At 38.1% G+C, this 24239-nt stretch overlaps 1 protein-coding gene across 2 annotated transcripts in view; it reads right to left on the reverse strand.

Moving 5' to 3' along the window:
* Positions 1-24239, reverse strand: part of JMY (junction mediating and regulatory protein, p53 cofactor) — a 91428-nt gene that overhangs the window by 8533 nt on the left and 58656 nt on the right. Inside the window, exons 4-8 of one of the 2 annotated variants that reach the window (XM_066381693.1) lie at positions 22191-22360; positions 9276-9441; positions 8927-9114; positions 7448-7534; positions 715-810 (exon numbers count right to left, since the gene is read on the reverse strand). In XM_066381693.1, coding sequence (XP_066237790.1) covers positions 715-810; positions 7448-7534; positions 8927-9114; positions 9276-9441; positions 22191-22360 — 707 coding nt within the window. Of the gene's footprint in view, positions 1-714; positions 811-7447; positions 7535-8926; positions 9157-9275; positions 9442-22190; positions 22361-24239 lie in introns of both variants that reach the window. The other variant, XM_066381692.1, reaches the window with a different exon arrangement.

Below are 24239 nucleotides of genomic sequence, written 5' to 3' on the forward strand. Positions count from 1 at the left end.
AAAATTTTTTAGAGTACTGACAGACACACAGGAACTCTTATTTTATAGTTTTACTAGAGTAAAATGTAGCATTAATGCATTTACTTAACTCAAGGTTTATCCTTGTATTAAAGACCTTGTCTTTCCACCCCCTCTTCACCATAATGCTAAGAGTACTTTATCAAAAGCTTTCTTCACGTGTAAGATGATCCCTCATCACAGACAGCAGAAGTTAAGACTCCTGAGCACTTTAACAACAAATTATTCAGCTTAAGCACAGTTCAAAGAAAATAATGAGCTGCTGTGCTATCAGTGTCCAGAAGTCCTGGGTTAGTCTGGTAAGAAAACTCGGAAGCATTTCTCATGTATGCTGATCCACCGTCCACTTCTGCCACTAAGTCATTTCCATAAATCACTATCATAGACTGATAGAAGTGGAACCAATAACAGGTTTATGCCTAAAATGGAGAGTTGGCAGTAAATTAATTAATTTTATAAAACTCAAAAGGAATCCAGGCTTCCCAGAGGCCTTGACTATCCCTCTCATACTACACTGAAGTAGTAGGCCAAGGGTCACAAGACTATTCTGGAAACAACTGGAGAAGAGGTAGCTATGTAATGAAAACATTAGTTTAAAAACAAAGGTCTGATGTAAATATTTTCTAAATAACAAAGGAAAAACTAAGTTATTATCAAATAAAGAAATCTTACAATAGGAGTGTGTATTTTTAGTACCTGTTTAAAAGTTCGAAGTCTATCCAGTGTTCTCTGTCTTTCTTGGCTAACCCAAGCACTTTTTCTTTCTTCTTCATCATGTAATTTTTCTCTCTTCTGGTAAAAAATTAATAATAATTGCATTATGATTGTTTCCCATTTCTTTTGGTTTTATGGCACAAAGGACTAATTTTTAACAGAATTTATTTTAAAATTCACAATGACAAAATAATACCGTTTCATATTTTGTATTTACTCTCCATTAAAGATGGTTTTACTATGTTAAACAGAATAAAATCTCTGAACTAAAAAAAAAGTTTCATCTTTGGGGTTCTGGCTTAAACAATTTTAGTATGAAATAACTTATGGCTGCTATATTCTGCCAACTCAAATAGTGGGCATTAAAAATAAAATCACCAAACATTTAGTCAGCGATTTAGATATTATATATTATGTCAACCAATAAAATCAGCAGTTAGAAAAAAAGTGCTTTCAGAATTATACATGAACTGTTTGATTTACTAACACAACTTAATGTTGGCAGTTACCTGTACAAAAATTTTTCCTGTGTTGTTGAATCACCTAAAAGCTGTCTAATTAAATCTCTTTAGGCAAACAAATATTAAATAAATGAAAAGGCTTTCTAGATAGGTAAATGGGATATGGCTTTATTTTATTTATTTTTATGATTTCTCTTAATGGTTTTTAAAATTTTTTATTTATTCCTTTTTATAAATTTTTTTTTTTAGAAAGGAGGGAGAGAAACAGTGAAAGAAGGGGGAGGAGTGGGAAACATCAACTCAAAACCACTTCTCATATGTGCCTTGACCGAGCAAGCCCAGGGCCTCGAACCAGGGAACTCATTCAGCATTCCAGGTCGATGCTCTATCCACTGTGCTACCACAGGTCAGGCTGCTTTGCTTTGTTTGTTTGTTTTAATTGGAAATATCGCCCTGCCCAGAGAGCTCAGTTAATTAGAGCAGCATCCTGAAGCACAGATGTTGCTGGTTCGATCCCCAGTCAGGGCACACACAAGAACAGATGGGGCCATGGCCGGTTGGCTCAGCAGTAGAGCGTCGACCTGGCGTGCGGGGGACCCGGGTTCGATTCCCGGCCAGGGCACACAGGAGAAGCGCCCATTTGCTTCTCCCCCCCCCTCCTTCCTCTCTGTCTCTCTCTTCCCCTCCCGCAGCCAAGGCTCCATTGGAGCAAAGATGACCTGGACGCTGGGGATGGCTCCTTGGCCTCTGCCCCAGGCGCTAGAGTGGCTCTGGTCGAGGCAGAGCGACGCCCCGGAGGGGCAGAGCATCGTCCCCTGGTGGGCGTGCCGGGTGGATCCCGGTCGGGCGCATGCGGGAGTCTGTCTGTCTCTCCCCGTTTCCAGCTTCAGAAAAATACAAAAGAAAAAAAGAAAAGAAAAAAGAAAAAAAAAAAAGAGCAGATGGATGTTCCTGTCTCTCTCTCCCCCCACCCTTCCTCTCTCACTAAAACCAATAAATAAACATTAAAAAAAAAAATTGGAGATACCTCCCCCAAGACCAGATAATTTCGCATGGACATACTTGTGGTTCCCAGTATGTCATTATATCTGTCTTTCTTCCTTTTCAAATTCATTCTTCTACTATTTAGTCTATTGCCTCTCTCTTCTTTCCAACCAGCTTTGTCCTGGACAATATAATTTCTAACATTTGCCTTGGATGGTTATATCAAAATATAAAGGATGATTTGGATCTTCAGACTGAAAGTGTACATGAAGTTTTAGGAAACCCTCCTGCACAGTGATCAACTGGTCAAGTTACCAGACTTCTACAGAAAAGAAAGATTCTTCATGGGCATCCAGGCAGAAAAGTTAAGTCTTGAAAGGGGGTATGGGTTGGGAGAGGTTCCTTCAGGCCTTTCCAGGCTATAAGGCAGTGTAGCAATGTCTCCTAATGTCTTTGATGAAGAGGAAATATGACAGTTATCATCCAGCCAAATTGTCCTTTACATATAAAGGAAACAGACTAGCATTCCCAAACATGCCAGAACTCAGAAAATACCGCAACCATCAATCTTTCCTGAAATACTATCTTAACCCTTTGAGTAGTGAGTTTTATTCATGCTTGCTGACCCCAGGAGTGAGGTGTTTTTTTTTTTCAAAAAATAAAATTAGTTCCAGTTCCAGTTTTATTAATTTAAAATCATGCTTGTTTGATAACCAATTTATGGAAACAAGAAGAACACACATTTGCCTTTTTTTAATGTTACCTTACATGTTTTTAAATTAAATTGTACTCTGGATGGTCAGGAGGCACGAGGACATACATTTATAAATATTCGTACTACTCAAAGGGTTAATAAAATCTAACCATCTTTAAGATTAATCAAATTAAACTCAGGGATAGAAAATTATGGCAGGGAGTACTTACTGGATGGTAACAGAGGGTAACCCAGAGTGGATTCCTGTTAATATTCTGTTTATTAATCTTGGTGCTGGTTATATAGGTATGTTCACCGTGTGAAAATTCTTCAAGTTACATACTTATGAGTTGTACACTTTTCTGTATGTATTTCATGTATACATTATGCTTCAAAAAAGCAATAAAAGGTTTTCACAACAAAGTATTTTTTAAGACAATAATTAGCCAGGGCTCATATCCGAGCATGGAGGAAGTAGGTAGTATTAAAAGAAGCCATCATGAACAAAATAACTAAAAAAGTTCTGATCAATTTCCATAAACTACAGCTTAAAAGTATTCCATGTGTACTCTCTTGAAATGAAACTCATGAGTTATGAGTGTGGTTACATAAAACAAGCATGCATTTTTTAGTGGGAAGCACTGATTTATTTCCTGACCACTACTTCCTTCCCTTACCCAATCTGTCTTTGAGTTAAAAAAAAAAAGCAATTTTACATTTTTAACTATTGTTTTAGAGCTTACTATCAAATAGAAAACTTCCTTTGTCTCACATATTTAATTTGCAAAAGGCTAAAATCTAGGGATCGCATTCTAAATCTCTACACCCAAAACATTTTGATAAAGGTGGTTTAAAACTAGCTTTGAAAAACATTGATATATCCTGATCTAGATAAGCAAACTTTCATTTTCCTTTATGTATATATGTTAGAGATGACTAGATAAAGAATTCAATCTGCCACAATGAGGTATTTCACCATTTATCTTTGAGAGTCCCTCAAATATCCATTTCCTTATTTTTACTCCTCTTTGCCCTATTAAACTCTTTGAGAAAGGATTTCATATTCATTCTAAAAGTAATTAGTTACTCCAACAAGGTATTAGCATTTTATCAGAAGTCAAAATCTTATTGTAATAAAGAACAAATTCTAAGGAATTTCAGTAACAAGCTGACAGTGCAGGTACTGATGGTGATAGGGCCATTCTCATACACCTGTTCTGCCGACCCACTGTCTAACCTTTCTTATAAACCAGTTTCTGACCAGGAAAATAGTAATAAAAAACAGAAGGGTACCAATTAACTTATCTATTTCTAGCTTCTAAAAAAAAATTGAATCATATAGTTAATGGGTAATTTTGGCTAATTTTATGTGTTTAAGACCAAAGAGTAAGGGGCTTCAGCTTTAGCTAACATTGCCAAAATATGCTTAAGTGATAAAATAGACAAATGAAGCCCTTTGGCCTTGCATGTTAAAGAAAAAACTTAAGCAAGCATATATAATGATATGGTTATGTTAGCATTTCTGCTGTTTAATGATATATAAATCACTCGTGTTGACTAACCTAAGACATGTGTCTGAAAAGACTACTCCAGAAAAATCTACTGCAGGCATGACGAGGTACAGCGATACTGGCAGTGGAAGGTTTTGAGAAAAGTGAACTAATGATCTTAACATACTATGAATAGAGGAGAACTTCCTCAACTTGATAAACAATACTTACAAAAAACCTTACAGCTAATATTATACTTAATGATTAGAAACTAGAAACATTCTTATTAAGATCAAGAAAAGACAAATGTATAATGTCCCCTCTGATCACTCCTTTTCAACATTGTATAGGAAGTCCTAGCTAATGCAACAAGAAAAGCAAATAATAAGGTATACAGACTGGGACAGAAGGAATAAAACTGTTTTTACTTGCAGATGACATCACTGTCTATGTGGAAAATTAGAAAGAACAGACCAAGGAAAGAAAAAACTAGAACTAATATGTGATTACAGCAAAGTTGTAGGATACCAGATTGACATATCAAAAAGTCAACTGCTTTCTAATGTACCAGCAAAGAACTAGAATTTGAAATAAAAAACTATATTATAACAACAACAAATAAAGGTAAATTTAGGTACAAATTTAATAAAATATGTATAAGATCTGTATGAAACAAACAACAAAATATAAAAAATTAAAAGAACTAAACAAATGGAGATATATTCCTTGTCCGTGGATAGGAAGACTCAGTATTGTTTTTTTTTACAGAGACAGAGTCAGAGAGAGAGATAGACAGGGACAGACAGACAGAAACGGAGAGAGATGAGAAGCATCAATCATCAGTTTTTCGTTGTGACACCTTTAGTTGTTCATTGATTGCTTTCTCATATGCGCCCTGACCGCGGGCCTTCAGCAGACCCAGTAACCCCTTGCTGAAGCCAGCGACCTTGGGTCCAAGCTGGTGAGCTTTGCTCAAACCAGATGAGCCCTTGCTCAAGCTGGCGACCTCAGGGTCTCGAACCTGGGTCCTCCGCACCCCAGTCTGACGCTCTATCCACTGTGCCACTGCCTGGTCAGGCGACTCAGTATTGTTAAAGTGTCAATTATTCCCTATTTGATCTATAGAGTCAATGCAATTTTAATCAACACCCCAGCTGCTTATTTTATGGTGCTGACAAGCAGATTCTAAAGTTTCCTGAAAGAGGCAAAAGACTTACTCAATGTAACAGAATAGAGAACTCAGAAAGAGACCCACATTAAGTATACTAACTGATTTAACAAAGGATCAAAGGCAATTAAATGGAGAATAGATAATTTTTTCAGCAAATGGTGCTGGAAACCAGACATCTGTATGCCAAAAAAAAAAAAAAAAAAAAAAAAAAGGTTAGCCATAGATAATTACCCTCAAAATAACTCAAATAGTAACTCAAAATGGATCACAGACCTAAATACAAAACCATAAAGCTTCTAAAATATAAGATAGAAAAAATATAGATGACTCTGGGTTTAATGATGACTTCTCAGATATAACATAAAATATACGGCCCATGAAAGAAAGCTTGGAAGTTGGACTTCATTAAAATTAAAAGCTTTTGGGCCCTGGCCGGTTGGCTCAGCGGTAGAGCATCGGCCTGGCGTGCGGGGGACCCGGGTTCGATTCCCGGCCAGGGCACATAGGAGAAGCGCCCATTTGCTTCTCCACCCCCCCCTCCTTCCTCTCTGTCTCTCTCTTCCCCTCCCGCAGCCAAGGTTCCATTGGAGCAAAGATGACCCAAGCGCTGGGGATGGCTCCTTGGCCTCTGCCTCAGGCGCTAGAGTGGCTCTGGTCGCGGCAGAGTGACCCCCCGGAGGGGCAGAGCATCTCCCCCTGGTGGGTAGAGCGTTGCCCCTGGTGGGCGTGCCGGGTGGATCCCGGTCGGGCGCATGCGGGAGTCTGTCTGACTGTCTCTCCCCATTTCCAGCTTCAGAAAAATACAAAAAAAAAAAAAATTAAAAGCTTTTGCCCTGTGAAAGATATTCAAGGGAATGAAAGAACAGGCACAGACTTGGAGAATACATTTGCAAAAGATGTATCTGATAAAGGACTGTTACAAAACATATACAATAAATTCTTAAAACTCTCCAAAGAAGATATACTAATGACAAATAAGGATTATGAAAAGATGCTCATCATATGCCATTAGGAAATTGCAAACTGAAAATAACCACACACCTATTACAACGGCTAAAATCCAAAACAATGACAGCACCAAACGCTAGTAAGAATGCAAAATGGTACAGCCACTTTGGAAGACACTTTGGCAATTTCCTACAAAGTTAAACACTCTTACCATTCAATCCAGCAATCCTTGGTATTTACCCAAGAGTTGAAAAATATGTCTAAACAAAAACCTGTATGGTGTTTACAGCAGCTTTATTCATAATTGCCAAAACTTGGAGGCAACCAACATATCCTTCAGTAGATGAATGTATGAACTGTGGTATATCCAAGCAATGAAATATTGAGTGCTGAAACAAATAAGCCATCAGGCCATGAAAACACAATAGAACCTTAAGTGCATATTACTAAGTTAAATAAGCCAATCTGAAAAATAAAAGGAACCTACTGCATGATTCCAAGTAAACATTCTGGAAAAGGAAAAACTATGGAGAGTAAAAACATCAATAATTGCCAGAAGTTTGGGGACAGGGGGATGCACAGAGGATTTTTAGGGCAGTGAAAATATTCTGTATGATACTATTAATGGTGAATCTATGTCATTATACATTTGTCTAAACCAATAGAATGTGTACACCAAGAATTAATTCTAATGTAAACTATGGACTTTGAGTGATAATGATGTTAATGTTGGTTCACCAATTATAACAAATGTACCACTCTTGTGTGGGATTTGGCTAGTAGGGAAGCTGTGCATATGTATGTGCTATCTGACTAAAGCTACTTTAAATTATACAGTATAAGCATATATATAGTGAACTAAAGCTAACATCTGTACTTATAACAGTTTTTCTTCTCTATAGACTTTATTCACTTTGATACATGTAAAAATCGAAATTTTGTTCTGTCTCCAAGAATCCACACTTACCAGCTGTGCTGTGTGATGAGTTCTATACTCCTCTTCACTCCGAAGGCGCTGCTGAAATTTTTCGTTGTGTTTTGCAATACAAATTTCCTATAATTACATCAAGTATGTTTTAATATAAACGAAACTTAAAAGATTTTAAAAACCATACCAGGGTTTACTTGAGAAGTTAAATTTTAATCTTAATATATACCTACACAGCAAAATACTAAATACACAATCTCCGGTTTCTCATTTGGAATGCTAAAACAGCATAAACTCAATAATTATGATCTTAAAAAGATTCTTGTATCAAACTATTAAAACTTCTCTAGCATTCTGGATTTCTCTTTTTTTGGAGGGGGAGGATGGGGCAAGGAAGACTGGAATGGAAGGGAGTGTTTTTATGTACTAATCTCAAAAGTGTCTTTCAGCTCTGAAGTCTGTGGCCAGAAGATCCTAAGTCTTAGTGTACTCTTTTAACTGTCTCGGCAAAAGGATGTACCACTCTCAGCTTAAAGTCTGTACTCTTAAGCTCTCTCTGATGAGTCAAAGAACATGATTTTGCCAGAGCTGATTTAAACCGTATCATGAAATTTGAAAATTCTGGTCATAGACTTCAGAACTAAAAGACATCTTAAAGACCAGAAAGTCAGCATTATAAGGAAAATATAGGTATGCTTTTTCTAATCACATGAAAATATAAACAATAATAAAATGGGATAAATGGGCTTCTTTACAAAATAATGCACTATCAACTGGCAACTTTTCAGGGGCATCATGCTATGTCTTCATTTTCCCTGAGTCCTTCTGGAAAAGTACTATAGATAAAAGTCTTCACATTAGTTTGCAACACTCTCAAGGCTATACCAACCAATAGATTACTCTTCTAACAAGAGAAAGGCATCTAAGGAATGACCATTTAAGCCAGTAAACTATTTTTTAAAGCAACTGTTTATATTATATTCTTTATTCACACTGGGTTAAGTCTTGCCTAGCAAGTACTAATCATGAAATGAACTTGTCCAGGGCAGTCTCCATGAGAAAATAAAGGTAGTATTATATAGTGACATGACAGTGATATAATGACTCCAGCTTCTGTGTCACACAGACCTAAGACAGAATCCTACCTTGGCCCATACTAACCACTTTTCCTTGGGCCGTTTGTTTAACTACTAAACATCTTGATTCCCTTGGTTATGAAATGAGAATACAGGTCCACAATCCCTTATCCAAACAGAGGTCCGATGTGTTTTGAAATTAAATTTTTTTTCAGATTTTAAAAAGGTGACAGGTTATAAATATCATATATTACCAAGTAACTCCAGTAGCAGCTGAAGCAATACCCCATAATAACTTACTTCATTTTAAAAGATATATCCATATAAGAATTAATGACAAACTAGGTTAGAATAATTAGTTATAGATCAAAGACCAGGTAATGAAAAAAAGCAAGACTGAAAAATTAAGGCTATATATTTGAAAACCGTGTAACCTATATACCTTTTTATTTCTGAGGTAGGCTTTCTTGGCTGAGACCCGTCCACGTCTCGCTTCCAGCTGGCGTGCTTTCTGCTGGAGCTTCTGCAGCTCCTCTCTCTGTAAATGCACCGACACAGCCAGCTCCTCCTTCTCCAGCATGGCCTCCATACTTTCGTAAGTGTCATAGTACACAACTTCATCTCTCTTTTCTGTTCCAAAGAGCAGCAAAGGGTGATGGTTAGGAGCATGGACTGTAGAGACAGAACAGAGTTCTAATCCATTTACTGGCTCTGTAAGCTCAGGCAAAGCCATTCTCTATTGTAAAGTATTCAGTCTTTTGTAGACTTACGTGGTTAATTGTACACCATACCTGATATAAGTCTTCTGATGCTTTCCAGTTGTGCTGTCAACAGTAACTCTTCACATTTCAAGATCTCAAACTGCACTTCATACAACTGAAGCTGTAGGTCATAATAATCAGCTTCTAACTGATCCAATCGGGCTAGGGCCTCTGTGCCGCCCTGCAGACTCTGCATCTGCATTGAAAACAAAAATAAGAACATTTCTAGTTGGTGGGGACAAGAAAAAAAATCATGTTGTAAGTTATAAATAAAAATTAAAACTAATCAGATAGGATAAATCCATAAAGCAACTGTATTAAAAAACAGGACAGAATGAAGATTTTACACTTTTTATTATTATTATTTTTTATTTTTCTGAAGCTGGAAACGGGGAGAGATAGGCAGACTCCCGCATGCGCCCGACTGGGATCCACCCGGCATACCCACCAGGGGGCGATGCTCTGCCCCTCCAGGACGTCGCTCTGTCGCGACCGGAGCCACTCTAGCGCCTGGGGCAGAGGCCAAGGAGCCATCCCCAGCGCCCAGGCCATCTTTGCTCCAATGGAGCCTCGGCTGTGGGAGGGGAAGAGAGAGACAGAGAGGAAGAGAGGGGGAGGGGTGGAGAAGCAGATGGGTGCTTCTCCTGTGTGCCCTGGCTGGGAATCGAACCTGGGACTTCTGCACACCAGGCTGATGCTCTACCACTGAGCCAACCGGCCAGGGCCAGAATGAAGATTTTAAAAAAGGACATAAAAACAGTTAATAATTAAACCATATAGTTTTAAACATAACTAGAAAAAATGGTATAAATAAGGTTTTTAAAGTTTGTTTATATTACAGCTCATCCACCTTTAGGATAATATATTATTCTAACTGTCCTGACATAAATATCAATGGTGTCCCCTCTTCACTCTCAGAAGTAGTTGCTAGTTCTGCAATGATCCCTTTCATATGAGATCTATGAATCAGATTCGGCCATACTTGGATAGTTACACCAGAGGGGTAAGTTTGGTCAACCCCATGCATCCAGGGCTTTGTTTTGCTCCAAGGTCACAGCCTGGCTAGCTTCTAGGATCTGTTGACTGAAGAAGTGAGGGGTATGAGTTGGGGCAGCATGACAACTATTTTCCATGGAAATCCTTGCAATCTACCAATAATGATCACCACTAGTATCTAAGAAAATGCACTCAGGGTCCTACAATGAACCTAAGATGGGATTCGGAAATTTCTGCACATGTCTCAGAAAGTGGTAGGTGGTCTTGCATAAGATTTGTTTATTGGTTCTAGTCCTGACATGAGAGGGAAAAGACATTTTTCTACCATGACGGAAAGCATAAGTCAGGAAGGGTGATTCCATGGATTCCTATTTGGCTGTCTGGAGAAAGGTGCAAGAGGAAGCTTTCCATGAGTTTGTAAGAGGAGAAGTTCAAGCACAATTTTCTGGTGTGACAGAGTAAGCATTCTTCTAAGAATATGGCACCATCACTTTGGCAGTTTCGGCTTCATGCTTAGAAGTTCCAGGAGACTCTTAGCACAGGTATCAGTCTGCTGGGAACTAGCAGCATTGGTGAAGAGGTCCTGGGTTCAAGTGGCAATGCCAGAGAGCGACTAACAAAGGAAGTGGGGAAGAACAGTGAGGACAATGAGAGAAATGTTTATGAGCTCATGTGAGACATCACCAGAGGCTTCCAGAATATCAGGAACATATTTATCTGGTAGTCCTGGGACAGCTAGAGCAGCAAAGACAGTGAATTTTTATTGCTACAAAATAATCCCTTCTGGCTGGGGGTTGGTGAAACATGTTAGCACATAAAAAGAGTAAGTTTTAAACAAGATTACAGCCTTCCTTTACATTCTAGCTATCCATACAGTTCTACCCAATGACTGTAATGTTCATTTTAGAATATAATTTCAAATTCCTTTAATAAAAATATTCAACTGCAAAGTAACCATTAGGGCTGTAGTTTAAATGTGCAATAGGATACACTTAAAAATAACTAGATAAGTTAAATACAGTGCTATTTAATAAATGTTATATTTAATAAGTTATCAAAGTTGTAACTCAGTGATCCTGCTACATTAGGAAATATGTTATGAGTAACAAACAATATAGAATAAACTTCAAATGGGTTTAATTATAGTGGCTCATGGAGGAGAATGCTGACAAAATGAAATCCTGCTGCTTTTGTCCTAAGTCAGAAAGGAGGAATCTAGGAGTGATTTCTTTCCTGAGACTTCAGTCTTACTTTAAATTATAAACATCCCTTCACATACTATCTTGGGGCTTTTCCAGTTCTGGAGACCAGAGCCCCAGGAAGCATCTTCCTCTGTTATCTTCACTCACATTCTCTGTAAACACAGCATACAAACAGGTTAAAAAATAAATATTTATTTATGTAATGTTATAAAGCTTTATTCTCTAAGTGGGAAATTATATTTAGTAAAGCCATCGTATGAATCAGTCTAAACACCTTCACCTATGATCAGTTCTCCTGTGATGCTATTCAGGTCCAGTCTAGGCTGTTAGTTCCATCTTTCTACCTTCAGTTCTTGCCAGCTAGAGGCAACCATTTACCCACTACGTTCATGACACTGTGCTAACTACCACTCTCCTGTCCAATTCTTTGGCTAAGAAAGGAAGTTCAAAGTCCCCTGGTGACATACCTTTACATTGTCAGCTGCTGCAAATGTAAGAATACCTTAAAAACACTTGAGGTGCATAGAGATACCAGTATACAGAAAATATCAAATAGACTGAGAAAGGAAGGGGGTACCCTCTTACAGTAAGTGACCTCCCCCCCAATTTTTAGGTTCAGTGAGTCCTATTCAGAGCCAGGGAGTCCAGAGGTGTATTTCATGGCTGGGTTCAAAAGGAGGACAAAACCTCATCAAAGACTGAAGTGCAGACAAGGAATCAGTCAAATACCAACCTCTGAGAGAACAACCAATACAGCAGTGGTATGCCTCAGGAAAAGCTAAAGGTTGTAGACAGGACTTTCATGGGATAAAGCTAAGAAGGGGATTAAAGACTAGGAAAATCGGGGTGGGGGGGAGATAGTGCTCTGAGGGTTATCTAAACTTCAACATGGAGATGAAATCCTCAGTGAAAGACATGGAGAGATGTGTGAGGGCTACATTTCTCCAAATCTCTCCCCTAGAACATCTGACATTTCCAGACTGGGTTTTCCTGGTGCCTAACTCAGCTGACAGCACAGAGCTAAGGGAATGGGAACCCAGAGTGGGAGGAGCACCAATCCCAGGCAAGGAGCTGCGCAGAGAAGGCAGGTGCCACAGGCAGGACATCTTTGCTACACCTGAGGACAGCGCCTCCCTGGACAAGAACGAAACCTAAAGAATAGGTTACGTGCTCAAAAGAGAAAAAAGACAGTCGGTGTCAATAAGTCTGCTACCTTGAAATTTTACTCAGCTCAACTTTCACCCTTCTCAATCAACTTTTGACATCAGGATTATCAAGACCGCAAACCAAACTGTGACTTCCCCATGTAACCCAGGTAGTACCAGCAATGCTGGAACGAGACCCACTTCTCCCAATTCCTACAAGGATGATCTTACCACTAGACAAAGTTAGGGAGCACCATTCTAATAAATATGAAAAAGGAAACAAAGAAAAAATGCTTTTGCAGTAAATTTAGCAAGGAAAAAGAGCATGAGTACTAGCTGATATCCATGGGTACATCATACACTACTGCCCCTACAGGTGATCATTCCCCTCATGCACAATAATGATATAGTTTCCATGTATACCTATTTTATTGACTGTATTATATCATAAAAGCAAATATAAAGCAATTTATAATACAAACTAATGATGCCCCTGTTCTGCCTTTCACCCTACTGTGCTAGAAAACCCAATGACATGTGAGGGGCTGTGAAAAACAGAGCTTTCAGAATATCTATGGGTGGAGCCAACACAGCCAACAAATACTCTTTGAGCACTCACCACTCGTGTGAGTTACAGAGAATATAGTAGCAGTAAATAAGAAATGGAGCAAGGATTCAAAGAGTAGTCATAAAAACCATGTGAAGCATCGAAGAAATAACATTAAAGGCAAGCTTGGCAAACACTTATTCAAGACTAGCCCTTTTATGTGGAAAGGATGGAAAGAACATGAGACTTAGAACCAGACAAACATGGGTTTCCACCAATAACAGCTGCACAAATATGGATAATACATACAGGCTGATGGAATTATCTAAAAGTCCACATTTCACAAATCTTTGAAAACTGAAAATATCCATAATTTCTTTGATGTAAAACCCCAATTTCACAATACATTTGTATGAAAATATGATTTGAATTGATGTGAGTCCCTATTAATTCCATTTAATATAAATACTTATGTTTCATTACTGGAATATTAACACTTGTCTGGTAGTTATATGCCCTCAGTTGACTTTCTAAAATCTGAACTATTAAGGCCTGACCTGTGGTGGCGCAGTGGATCAAGCATCGACCTGGAACGCTGAGGTCGCCAGTTCAAAACCCTGGGCTTGCCTGGTCAAGGCACATATGGGAGTTGATGCTTCCTGCTCCTACCCTCCCTTTCTCTCTCTCTCCCCTTAAATGAATAAATAAATAAAGAAAAAAAAGATCAGAGCAGAAATCAATGACATACAGACTAAAAAAATAATTTAAAAAAAAATCTGAACTATTAGGAATTCTGAAACACATCTGGCCTTGGGGGTTTCAGATAATGGCTTAAGGGCTTATATCATTAAAGGTTATATTTGAGAATTAAATGAGATAATATACATAAAGTACTAAGGACAGGGCCCGAAGCATGTAAATATTTTATATTTACTTTTTTTGTAACCACTAAAATTGGAATTTCATAATTAAGTAATATTATAATTTTTAGAGTGGAACCTAGCCTTTTCTATTTAGATGTGTTGAAATTTTTAGTGTGCAGATATGAAAGAGACACTGCCTTTTTGCTTACTGATAAATAAATTAAAAACACAAAAGCCCTGGTTGGGCAGCTCAGCTGGTTAGAGCGTTATCCCAATACAACAAGGTTGAGGGTTCAATACTTGGTCAGGGCACATACAAGAATCAAGAACAACAAATTGATCTCTTTCTCTCTACCTCGCTCCCTTACATCAATAAAAAAATTAAGAGAAAGAAAAGAAAGAGAAAAGGAAAGACCACAAACCCAGGCTCTCTAGTACTCAGTTTTCCCACCTATGTTTCCTGAGGTCAAAGTTTTTTGAAAGGCCCATATGAAGTACAAATAAACATTTTAAGCATGGGAATTACATATCTCCTACCTTTGTATTCCCTTCCATGATACTTGCACAATAGCTAACAGACCAGAATACTATCTAATATTTATTTGTGAGTTCTTACTCTATGCCAGGCACTTTACTAAATGATCTATACACATTAACTTATAACTCTCCTAGAAAATATACATTATTTATATTTTACAGAGAGGTTAATAATTCATTCAAGGTTGAATCTATAACTGTCCAATATAGTAGCCACAAGTAACATGTGACTATTTAAATAAAATAAATTCTGTTACTGTCACATAAGTCACATTTCAGGAGCTCAATACACATGTGGCTAGTAGCTAACCTTTTTGGAAAATGCAGGTATACAGAACATTTCCATCAGTGAAGGAAGTTCTGCTGAACTTTCTCTGTTTATATCATGAGTTCATATCTACGAGAGTATACTGTAAATGCTCAATAAATGCTTGATGACTTAAATAAACTGACATAGAGGGCTATACCTTAATCATAATTTAGCTATATGCGATTAGGAGAAAGACAAAATAATAGAAGGAACTAGCCTCAGGGTTGGTATATATAGTAGGCTCAATATTCTAGAATTTTATGTATATTCACAGAGATGACCTCAAAGAATCAGTTTTTAAAAAATGAATGGGAATGGTTAAAATACTCTGAGAAGGCAGGAAAGCACATTGATATATTTTTAGAATTTTCAACCATAGGGACTGGAATCCAAAGAGCTTTCTGGTTAATTCCCCATTAACCAGAGAACATGGTTAACCGACAATAACAGTCCACAAGTTAATTGAGATATAACTGTATTTTCTATCATTTGTTTCATGATGGCATCTTAATTTTAGTATCTCCTATTTTAGTAATTAACTATAAAGAGAATCCCTTATTTCAGTGGTCCCCAACCTTTTTTGGGCCATGGACCGGTTTAATGTCAAAAAATATTTTCACGGACCGGCCTTTAGGGTGGGACGGATAAACGTATCATGTGACCGAGACAAGCGTCAAGAGTGAGTCTTAGACGGATGTAACAGAGGGAATTGCTGGAATCCATGGGAGTCCGAGAAGACCAGAGTAACAGGCTTTATTGAAAGGAAAAAAGGAACCCTGCCGGGCCCTTTTCCTGGGGAGAAGAGCACCAGTTACAGACTAGGGGCAAGTTGTATAGTGTTTGGGAGAACCTGAGAGGATACTGAGGCAAAAGTTCTGGTATGTCCAGAATGCTCCTCCTTAGGGGGCTTGCCAGCTTCTTGGAATTCCTCTGTCTCAGGGGCAATAGTCCATCCAGTAAGGATGAGGTCTGACAGATAAGCGGAACATCAAGAGGGCAGTTTGCAATTCATGTATCTATCAGGAATCTGGTCATCGTTCAGACTTAAATATAAATAAAATAGAAATAATGTAAGTTATTTATTCTTTCTCTGTGGACCGGTACCGGTCCGCGGCCCGGGGATTGGGGACCACTGCCTTATTTTATTAATAACCCCTATTTTAATACTTTTAAAATATATCCTACTCCTAACTCTGTGATTATGTATAGTTTAATCTAGTCCAGCAGTTTAAAATATATATGATGTGATCTGTAAATAAGAGATCTTAAAGTAAAGGTGTATTTGGATAGTCAGGTTGTACTATCTAGATTGGTGGGAGTATACTATTAAAGAGTAAAATAAGGTAGTCACAACTAATTAAACTCACCTTTCAAAAGTATCACGCCAAAAGGACATTGGTATTTTCAAGAGTTTTTGATGGGAAAATCTGAGCACCAGTGTACAATCTGGGTCAGAGGTTCAGGTACAGGTGACCTGGAAACTAAATTTGTGTGCAAAGTTGTGTATATGTGTATTTCTCTGAGTACAGGGTTCCTAATTTTCAAATTATTAGAGGCAAATAGTCTGCGACCTAAAAAGGGTAAGAATGGCAATAATCAAGACTCAGAAACAGTTCAAAAGAAAACAGATTAAAAGGCACTGAACTTTTGCCTAAGTAACAGTGTCGTTAAAGAAAATTAAAATTCAAACAGAATTTTGCTTGCCCAGGTGACATTTAATATTTCAGTGTTAATTTAGAAATTTTGTTTCAAGTTCAGCATTATACTCATGGCCAATATTACTAATATTTTCTATTTCAGTAGCTTTTAATTTTTAAAGTGTTTTGTGACATCAGGAAAGTTTTTGTCTTTCAGACATTACAGGGAAACACAACATAGTGATATTTTTAAAAAGAACAACAGTTTCCTCATAACTTAAATCATAGGGTAGTTCTGTATTATAAAGCCTTCACTGCAAAGCATTTGCTTGGGATGGGCTTAATGACTGACATTGTTCTATTTCGCATGAGTAATGTGGTCACCTTAAATTTATACTAATAAAACTAGTACAGTACATCATCACAGATACATATAAAAAGCACAATGCATATATTATATACACACAACAAGCATAAATCTGGCAAGAATGACTAACTGACAGTATTACCAAGACCTTTAAAGAATTCAAACACAATCCAGAACATTAAAGAACAGACTACTAAGGTAACAGTATGGCCCCAGGGAAAGGACCCCACAGATAATCATCACCCCAGATTCTCAGGGCCCATTTCAGCCTCACCCTTCCTCTACCACCTTAGACCAATACCAGTAAGAACAATGTTCCTGCAACAGCAAGTCGTCAGAAATCTTACCCTCAGCAGCTCTTTTAGGCACCCCTATGTGGTCAGTACAACATAATGTCAGCCTAGTTAGAACAAAGCTAGTCAATACGATGAAGACAAAGAGTCATACTTTACTTTGCAGGCAATAAAGTACTGGGATTTTAAGTTTTAAAAGTTTTGAAACTTAAGAAAATTCCAGACAGCTAGAAACATAAAGAAAAACTAAATAGAAAGAAAACTGCACTAACAATGCCTCAGGGGAACAGGAGATGGGGCTGAAATCCCTGCAAAGACATTTTGCATACAAAATGTGAAGTTGTTTCAAGACAAACAAGTTCCCATTTTACCTTTAACAATAGCAGCAATAAGAAAATGAAGGAAAAATAAAACCACAATTTAAAATCCATTAACAAAAAGATTTCTTTCTAGATCACAGCCATGACACATTCCAGGTTACCTCATACGTTAATTTTTAACCAAGAGATAAGCATGCATTTTTAAATGTCAATCAATCAGAACTATCTTGTTATACCTCCTAAACCCAAAAAGTTTCATAAAGGTGTATTAATAAAAACAGAGACATTTTGTTCTTTACAAACAAAAATGAACAACTTTCACAAATAGAGTCAATGTTTTAAAAAACCAATATAGTCAATCCACAATGGGAGCAAATATTTATAAATTATATGTATTTGATAAAAGACTTGTATCTAGATTATACAAAGAACGCTTTCAAATTAATAACTAAAAGAAACCAATTTATAAATGGGCAAAAGATTTGAAAGTCTAATCAAACAAGATATGTAAGTGGCCAATAAGTCCATGAAAAGATATTCAATGTCAATGCCATCAGGGAATACAAATCCAAACCACAAATACACCACTTCACACCCATAAGGATGGCTATAATAAAAAGACAAATTGTAAGAAGTATTAGTAATAACGTAAAAAAAGATATGTACAAATTTTAACCCTCCTACACTGCTGGTGGGAATGTAAATGGTACTGTTGGAAAACAGTCTAGCACTTCCTCAAGAAATACATACACGATAAATAAAAAAACTAGCACATGAAAGTTCACAGCACCATTATTAATAGCTCCAAAAGTAGAACCCAAATTTTCGACTGAGAAATGCACAAAATGTGGTATAACCATGAAATAAAGTATCATTCAGTACATACACACAAAAGTACTGATGCATACTACAATGTGGATACACTTTGAAAACATTATCATAAATCAAAACCCCAAATATTTTATGATTCCACCATAGTAAAGTGTTCAGAATAGCAAATTTACAGAGATAGAAAGATTAACTGTTGCCTTGGGCTGGGGGAAGTTTGACAGGGAGAGGAGGAATGACTACTAATGGGCATAAATTTTATTTTTGTGGGTCATGAAAATGTTCTACATTTTACTATGTTAATAGTTGCTCAATTCTGTTAGTATACTAAAAACCACTGAATTGTATACTTTAAATGAAAAAATTGCATGATATGCAAATTATGTCTAAAAATAGTTTAAAAGTCATTTGGACTACAAAGTACTACAAATCTAATGAATCAAATAATTTTATCCTTATCTAATCCTTCTGAAGTATAATAGCTCTCTTTAACTAAAATAAATTCAGTTGCCTCGCCTAGTTCATTCTCCTCTGCCCAACAAAAATTCCATACTTCTTGCTCCATACAAGCCTATTCAAGATGGCAGCAGTATTATCTGAAGAAAGGCACAGTTCATGGACATTCGAGAGGCCCAGGCATGTGTGAGCTGGTTCTGACCCACACAGTTCTCAACAGCCTGCAATCCTGAGTCACTTTAAAAGCAGCAATTCAAGCCTGACCAGGCGGTGGCGCAGTGGATAGAGCATCGGACTGGGATGCAGAGGACCCAGGTTCGAGACCCTGAGGTCGCCAGCTTGAGTGCGGGCTCATCTGAGTTGAGCAAAAGCCCACCAGCTTGGACCCAAGGTCGCTGGCTCCAGCAAGGGGTTACTCAGTCTGCTGAAGGCCCGCAGTCAAGGCACATATGAGAAAGCAATCAATGAACAACTAAGGTGTTGCAACACACAATGAAAAACTAATGACTGATGCTTCTCATCTCTCTCCGTTCCTGTCTGTCTGTCCCTGTCTATCCCTCTCTCTGACTCACTCTGTCTCTGTAAAAAAAATAAAATAAAATAAAAAATAAAAGCAGCAATTCAAGGTTGCCAAAACATAATCTAGCTTTAACCTTTCCGATTCCCTATTTCCTTTAACTCAAACCTCTTCCATTACTGAAAGTTCCAGGTATTTAGTCATTCACAAGAAATGCTTTGCTTTCAGTGATCAGCAGTGAAACAAAATTTGAAAACGGAGGTTCTCATTTAAAGGAAATGGGCTAAGGATTTAAGACTGGCCCTTGAATCAATTCTGTATAAATTGGCCAGAATATTTCATAAAAATAAATCTGATCTTACAATGGCTCTACACTGTTTACAGGTAAATTCAAATTCCTTGGCAGGAGATAGAAGGCCAACTCTAAACTTTGCTTACTTTTTGAACCTCCTCTCTCACTACTCCAGGTAACTAGGTTGACTCTTTCTGTCCCTACTGTGACTCCTGGAATAGGCAGTTCTCTTCACCTATGACCTTTGTGTCAAAGCTGAATACTTCCTCCAGTGGTCTCCTTTGCATATAGTACTTGTCAATCTCAAAGCTCATTTTCACACTGCCCATGTCTTGCCCCACCATAATCTAAGAACTCAAAACACCATGACTGCATGGTGATAAAAGGAGGGGTATATCAGGGGTCCCCAAACTTTTTATGCAGGGGGCCAGTTCACTGTCCCTCAGACCATTGAAGGGCCGGACTATAAAAAAAACTATGAACAAATCCCTATGCACACTGCACATACGTTATTTTAAAGTAAAAAAAACCAAAATGGGAACAAATACAATATTTAAAATAAAGAACAAGTAAATTTAAATCATCAAACTGACCAGTATTTCAATGGGAACTATGCTCTTTTCACTGACCACCAAGGAAAGAGGTGCCCCTTCAGGAAGTGCAGCAGGGGCCAGATAAATGGCCTCAGGGGGCCACATGTGGCCCGCGGGCCGTAGTTTGGGGACCCCTGGTATAGATTATTAATTATGCCTTTATCCCCATTACCCATTATAATTCCTAGTTAAAATACTAAAAACACTTAATATTTGTTGAATGAATACACTGAGTAGGGACATTTGAGTTGTGTAGAATTCTATAAAGTAGAAAAAGAAGGCAAAGAAATGAAAAGAGTTAAGGGTGACCCTAAGGTTCTAGGCCTGGAATATCTTGAAGAACCATGGGCCCTTGACAGAAAAGAGAGATCTGAGAAAGACCTGCTATGGGGAAATGAAGGAGTTTGGTTTTTGAAATATATATTTTATGTATGACACATTGGTCCAAAAAAGTGATTTTATCTTTTTTCCCAAAAATGAGTTAATAAAATAATGTATGATACAATAAATATCTCAACAACGTAGAAAATAAATGAAAGGAAAAACAACCCAAATTGTATTTAATAATTTGCTCTCATCATTGAAATATTTTGAGTTTTAACTCTGGGCACAACATGAATAGTTTTGCCTAAACTATCAAGTGTTACTACCTGCCCTCTATGAATCTTAGATTCATCCCTAAACACTAGCTTTAATCTTCATTTGTTATTAAAACTATATACTTCCTCTATTTAAAAAATATTGTACTCCTAGACCCTAACATTTATTTCTTCTAATACTTAGAAAAACTATCAGCAAATACCAATGCAGTTATTTAAGTACCCTTAAAAGCAATTTGTTCTGACCCAGTCTAATGCAACATGATATATATAATAGTATTTCAAAACTAATCACCTAGAAGGTATATGTATTTAGCATACACTTAATGGTACCAATATTTTCAAACCAGGCCTGGGCATCAGTGGTATATTCAGTGCTGTATTGGGAACTAATAGGAGTAGTAAACCCATTGATGACTACGACCCTAGACAATAAAATAAAGTGATTAATTTTTAAAAGTTTATTTTAGATTTCTTAAAAAAAAATGGACATGTTTTAAATACATATATTAGCATCCCTTTTCAAGGATTTTTATGACGTTTTTTTTTTAATCCATGAGGAAGTCCTAGTGAAGTGTAGTCAAGAGAACCAGAGCACGATTAACCCTGTTTTGTTCCAGAAGGAATAAAATAGAAGTTCCAACAGTAACAGCTTCAGCATAATATTATAATCAGGTCTTACAATTTTTGCTAAATTTCTTTGGGCAGTGAAACCTTAATAATTGTCAGAAAGCTTTGAAAGTTACAGTATAAAAATTTTAAGGATAGCAAAGAAATCCTGATAGCACTCCCTTTCTGTTCTAACAGTGAGTCGCTGCATCCACTCACACCGTCATGTTGAGAAAATACCCTATCAGTGGCAACTCAAATCACAGGCCCCATAACGAGTGTTATCATCTCATGGAGAAGTACAAAATTAACAGTTGCCTGTAGAATCAGAAAAATGTCACTCTTTTTTTTTTTTCATTTTTTTTTTTTTTTTCATTTTTCTGAAGCTGGAAACGGGGAGAGACAGTCAGACAGACTCCCGCATGCGCCCGACCGGGCTCCACCCGGCACGCCCACCATGGGGCGACGCTCTGCCCACCAGGGGGCGATGCTCTGCCCATCCTGGGCGTCGCCATGTTGCGACCAGAGCCACTCTAGCGCCTGAGGCAGAGGCCACAGAGCCATCCCCAGCGCCCGGGCCATCTTTGCTCCAATGGAGCCTTGGCTGCGGAAGGGGAAGAGAGAGACAGAGAGGAAAGCGCGGCGGAGGGGTGGAGAAGCAAATGGGCGCTTCTCCTGTGTGCCCTGGCCAGGAATCGAACCCGGGTCCTCCGCACGCTAGGCCGACGCTCTACTGCTGAGCCAACCGGCCAGGGCGAAAAATGTCACTCTTGTACAAAGATAAAAATCAAATCTTAATTTTTAAAAACTTATGTTTTTCCAATTTCTTGTTACCTCTTCTTTTAGTGCATGCTTCCTCTGTTCCAAACAGATCTCTTTTGCTCTCATCATCTGCAGAGTCTCCTTAGAAACTGCATACTGGAGTTTTTCCATCCGTTCAGCAGCTGCGGCCCAAGATGCTTTACCAAATTTCTTCTGATCTGCTCGCATTCGATCGTACACAGCTATTAATAATAATTTTTAAAAAGACATTAATAAAACAACTTGATCAATTTGATATTAAATAATTTGAAAGGCTTAGCTTTCACGGACCACATATCCAGAGAAACACACAAATCCTAGCCCCATAGTAAATTACCTATAATGGCTCTAAAATATAATTCAACAATATCTTAGATCCTAATGTCTTCAAAAAAATACTCTTTCATCTCTCCAGTGTTCATAAATTTCCGAGTTTCTATAATAACTTTATTCTGTGAAGGTTTATATATACTTTATCCTGGGTACATTTAGTTAAAACATTCAGTATTATTTAAAATTATTTAAATCCATACGCTAAATGTTATCATTTTGATTTTTTCAAGAATACTGTGATGATCTGATATAAAAAGAAATTCTAGGTGTTGGCATAGAGCTTATTTTGAAAAGGTCAGAATGGAGTGTATAACCAAGTCCCAAGAAATACACCCTACCTTCCACCCCAGCAAAAAAGAAAGAAAGAAAGGAAACACTTTTTAGTTTGCCACAACAGAGGCCTAGTTCAAGAGATATTTGACACTCCAACAGCTAATATCTTCTAGTTCAAGAAATTTACCACTGATAGTAGTATATATAGTAGTGGCTCATCGTGGGTTGTTAGACAATTAACCTAACCACTTATGCCCAACCACAATCTATTAGTTCCAAATGTCATCTTTAAGTCAGTACATACACATTCAATAGTAGTTTCTTTTATATGTTCAGATATAAGTGATAAATAAATTTGTACTGCTACTATGTCCTAACCATCTTTTGCAAAGAAGTAAATCTTAATAACCTTTGCCTCAGAATTTTATGAAATCTTAATTTTTTAAAAATAATATATATAATTAAAAATTAAAATTGTAGACAGCCTTGTAATGAAAAACAGTTTCTCACAATTGGCTCTCCCCAACACTTAATCCCAATGCCCAAATGCAACCAACTTTTCATTGCTTCTGGTAGTTACTGATAGATATGTGTATTCCAAACTGCCCTCTTGATGTTCCACTTATCTGTCAGACCTTACCCTTACTGGACTATCGCCCCTGAGACAGAGAAAATTCCAAAAAGCTGACAAACCGCCCCAAGGAGGGGCTCCGGACACACCAGGACTTTTGATTCAACACCCACATGCTCGAAGCCCCTCAAGGAGGAATGTTCCAGACATACCAGGACTTTTGCCTCAGTATCCCCTCAGGCTCTCCCAAACACTATATAACTCGCCCCTAGTCTGTAACCCAGTGCACTTCTGGAGGAGTGCCCCGGCAGGTCTTTCCCATCTAATAAAGCCTGCACATCTGGTGATCAAGTGCCATCTCATTCTTACATCTGGTGCCAAAACCGGGGACAGGGTACTAACTGCCTGGACGATCCCTCTTTGCCGTCCAAACTTACAACCAGGGAAGCAATGGGCAGCGGCAGCTCGTCCCGGGCTTACGCCCTGATTCTGTTTGGACATGTAATTGTAGGTCGATTGGCCAGCAGTCTAACCCTGTCCTGAACTCCTGCTGGACCAGAAGGTAAGGAGTTTCTCCCTTCTCCTTCCCCGGTTGGCCTCCAAATTTCTCTCTAAAAACACCCCTTTCTGGTCGGACAGTTTTCTCTGAAACGCCTCATGTTTTGAGGGGTTTGACTTTCAGTCTCAGTGGAGTGCACGGAAGACTAGGTGCCTAGCCAAACCTGTCCACTCTCTTGGACTTCTCGTCCTCGGAGCTCCCTGACAGGTGGTGACGACCTTTATCAGGGACGACTCCCCCACACGGAGATTCTCTCCTCTTGGGACAGTGACAAAAGGTGGGGACGCCCCCTCTTGCTCACCTGTCTCCACTATGGGCTCTTCAGGGTCTAAGCCTTCCAACCAGA

This window comes from Saccopteryx leptura, chromosome 4, assembly GCF_036850995.1.
Source record: "Saccopteryx leptura isolate mSacLep1 chromosome 4, mSacLep1_pri_phased_curated, whole genome shotgun sequence".
In the NCBI taxonomy this organism is placed as follows: Eukaryota; Metazoa; Chordata; class Mammalia; order Chiroptera; family Emballonuridae; genus Saccopteryx; species Saccopteryx leptura.